Here is a 2,973-nt window from a genome sequence, read left to right on the forward strand (position 1 = left end):
TGGTTGGAGGTGTGGAACTTACTCTGTCAATGGCAGCATCTGTTGCTGCACTGCTGCTGATATATATTTTTCGTTATTTATATATTTTTCATTATTTATGTAATTTAGAATTTCCTTTGTCTGGGTAGGTGTGGTGCTAAACAATCTGGGGAGTTAGGATCATCAAGTGAAGCACTAGATGGGATACTTGGATTTGGACAAGCAAATTCATCTATGATTTCACAGCTAGCTGCAGCTGGGAAAGTAAAAAGTATGTTTGCACACTGTTTGGATAATATAGATGGAGGTGGAATCTTTGCAATTGGTGAAGTGGTATCACCAAAAGTGAACACAACTCCTATGGTTCCAAACCAGTAAGTGACCTATCTTCTTAGTTTCTTCAATATCTATGGTTTTTATAACGTATGACTTACAATTTAATTTTTTCACATTGTGGATGATATTGGCAATGAACTTCTTGTTGAGGCCTCCAAATTTTAATTTTTCCTTCTGCTTTCGCCACCCTTCTTTCTGATTTAGTTATTTTAGGTGTATCTTTGTTTTCTTGTTGCGTGGATGTACAAGTCCAATATTGCCTGCTGTAGATCATGCACAATATTGTTGGACAATGGTGTAGCATAAATTTTGGTTAATTTGCCCCTGAGTGTTATGGTTGTGTATGACAAATTGCTCAAGTTTTTGTGTGTAGTAATTAGACATTGACGGTTGTCCTGGATAGCAATGACCTTCGTGATTACACTCAAATCCATATATATTTTAGATCTCTATTAAGCAGTGAATTGAAACACCTATTCTTAAATTCATCCACTCATACTCTCTCAAATAAACTGATACATGGTATCTTGAGTAACTCTTTATGTTGTCTGCATTCATACTCATTTACATGTACAGCAAGCTTGAGTTCAAATTCACCATCTCAATTTTTTCTCTCCCAAATGAAGCATAAGGAATTCACGGAGAGCAATATAGATGAAATTCACAGCTAAAAGGCTGGTCTTCTGGTTACCACGGTCTGGAAATGGAAGAAAAACCTATTCTGAGTTGCTAACACCAAAGTTGGAAACTTCTCTACAAAAGAAGAACACTTTAAATAGCACAAAACCCTCATAAGTGAAAACCCTAGCCCATAAAATGAGTCTAATCTCAACCATCTGAAATAACATATGCTATGTTTGGGAATATGAATTCAGGAGAGTGGATTTGGATTTGGTTTATTGTATAAATTGTGAAAGATGAAATGCACACACTATGTAAAAATTAATTAAGATTCCATATACCTTTGTATTTGAAAGGGTATAAGAAGATGGATTTTAAAATTTATAAATTCATATAGGTATTTCAAATTCACCACTAAATAGAGATCCAGCAAATTCATTAATTTGAAAATAATCATGAAAATCCTGTTTACATGTGTTTTATTACCGAACTTATACTAAATTTTAAATGCAACTCCCCTCTTTCAAATTCAAGTTATCAGATGCTAACACAAAAAGACATAAACAAAAACCTATTATAGTGACATGAACAGCATTGTATTACATAACTGCTATAGTAATATTCAGTTTAATTTTTGTTCTGCATTGCTAAGCAGAGGGAGAAAATAGCTTGCACTAAATCGACTATAAAGATATGTCAAGGGAAACTAGGTAGGGGAAAATGTACTCGAATACTATTTCTCCTTAGGAAATAATTTTTCCTGGAGCACCTAGTTATGGTTAATTAATTGTCCTTTTTTTTAACCTGATAGTAGAGCATCAATTACTTTGATTGACATGTGCAAAATTGTGTTGGGATCTTTCCATGATATCAATAATTTATGGTGCATCATCCTTAAGAAACATTATGAGGTCATGAGTGACAAATTTAACCTTTTTCTTTTACTGGAGTTTGGTTATGGATTGCCTTGCAGTTTTTAAGTTTTTGTTTAAGGTTTTATTTTCTTACATCAATCAGGAGAATTCTTGGTTCATGAATTCATAATTATACTTTTATCAACAATCTTAGGGCACATTACAATGTTGTAATGAAGGGAGTTGAGGTTGGTGATGCTCTACTAGAACTTCCAAGTGATATTTTTGACAGCGGAGATCGAAAAGGAACAATAGTTGATAGTGGTACAACCTTAGCATATCTTCCATCGGCAATTTATGAACCACTAATGAATAAGGTAAGCGTCAATCCTCACCTTACTTTGATTTTGACATTGTCTATTGATAACTCACATTGTACTTTTTCTGTCAATTAGATTTTCTCCCAGCAGCCCACATTGAAATTACATACTGTAGAGGACCAATTTACTTGTTTTACATTTGCGGAAAAGTAAGAAACTTACTGCAATTGTACTCTCTGGTATATATGTTGGGAATGCGTATATTTTGTCTGTCTGTGATATGCATAATAGTACAGTGCTGATGCCACACAATCAACTTCTGATGTTCCAGATGTTGGTTACTTCATTTTTGGACATTTACTTTAATCTGATCAATAAATGTGTTATGTTTTAATTTTCCTGCTGCCATATATAAATATTTTTCTTCAATAGTATTTGTGTTTTTTTGTGACTAGTTATGCTGATTTTATTTGTTCTAGTCTTTTGAATTGATAGATATCTCATTTTGGATTCAGTTTCAAACTGATAGCATTGTTCATTATTGTTATGGAGTACTACCAATAAGGAAAGAGCATTTGACCAAGGATGCAACTTTAAGAAAAAATTATTAAAAAGGCAAATTCTTTGCATTTATAAGCGTTTAATTTTTTCTAAGAGCAAGAAGTACTGAGTTGAGAGGGCATGGTTTACTGCAAAATTTTTGTTAATTTTAAACAACCAAAATGACCAGAAAATGTTGTTTAGCTTGGAATCAGAGTTTTGGCTTATAATATCTAACAAGTTAGAAATATCACAAAATTGTAATTAGTGATGATTAGATCTTTCATCCCACTCTTGTCAAAAAGATGTATGGTGTGGTAGTG

At 33.0% G+C, this 2,973-nt stretch overlaps 1 protein-coding gene across 2 annotated transcripts in view; it reads left to right on the forward strand.

The window, feature by feature from the left end:
• LOC110415423 (aspartic proteinase 36-like) overlaps positions 1–2,973 on the forward strand; it is a 6,225-nt gene that overhangs the window by 1,802 nt on the left and 1,450 nt on the right. Inside the window, exons 4-6 of one of the 2 annotated variants that reach the window (XM_021427080.2) lie at positions 129–353; positions 2,005–2,167; positions 2,246–2,319. In XM_021427080.2, the coding sequence (XP_021282755.1) occupies positions 129–353; positions 2,005–2,167; positions 2,246–2,319 (462 nt within the window). The remainder of the gene's footprint in view (positions 1–128; positions 354–2,004; positions 2,168–2,245; positions 2,320–2,973) is intronic. The other variant, XM_021427081.2, reaches the window with a different exon arrangement.

This window comes from Theobroma umbraticum, unplaced genomic scaffold (assembly GCF_002168275.2).
Source record: "Theobroma umbraticum cultivar Fairchild unplaced genomic scaffold, ASM216827v3 scaffold_147.0, whole genome shotgun sequence".
Taxonomy (NCBI): domain Eukaryota; kingdom Viridiplantae; phylum Streptophyta; class Magnoliopsida; order Malvales; family Malvaceae; genus Theobroma; species Theobroma umbraticum.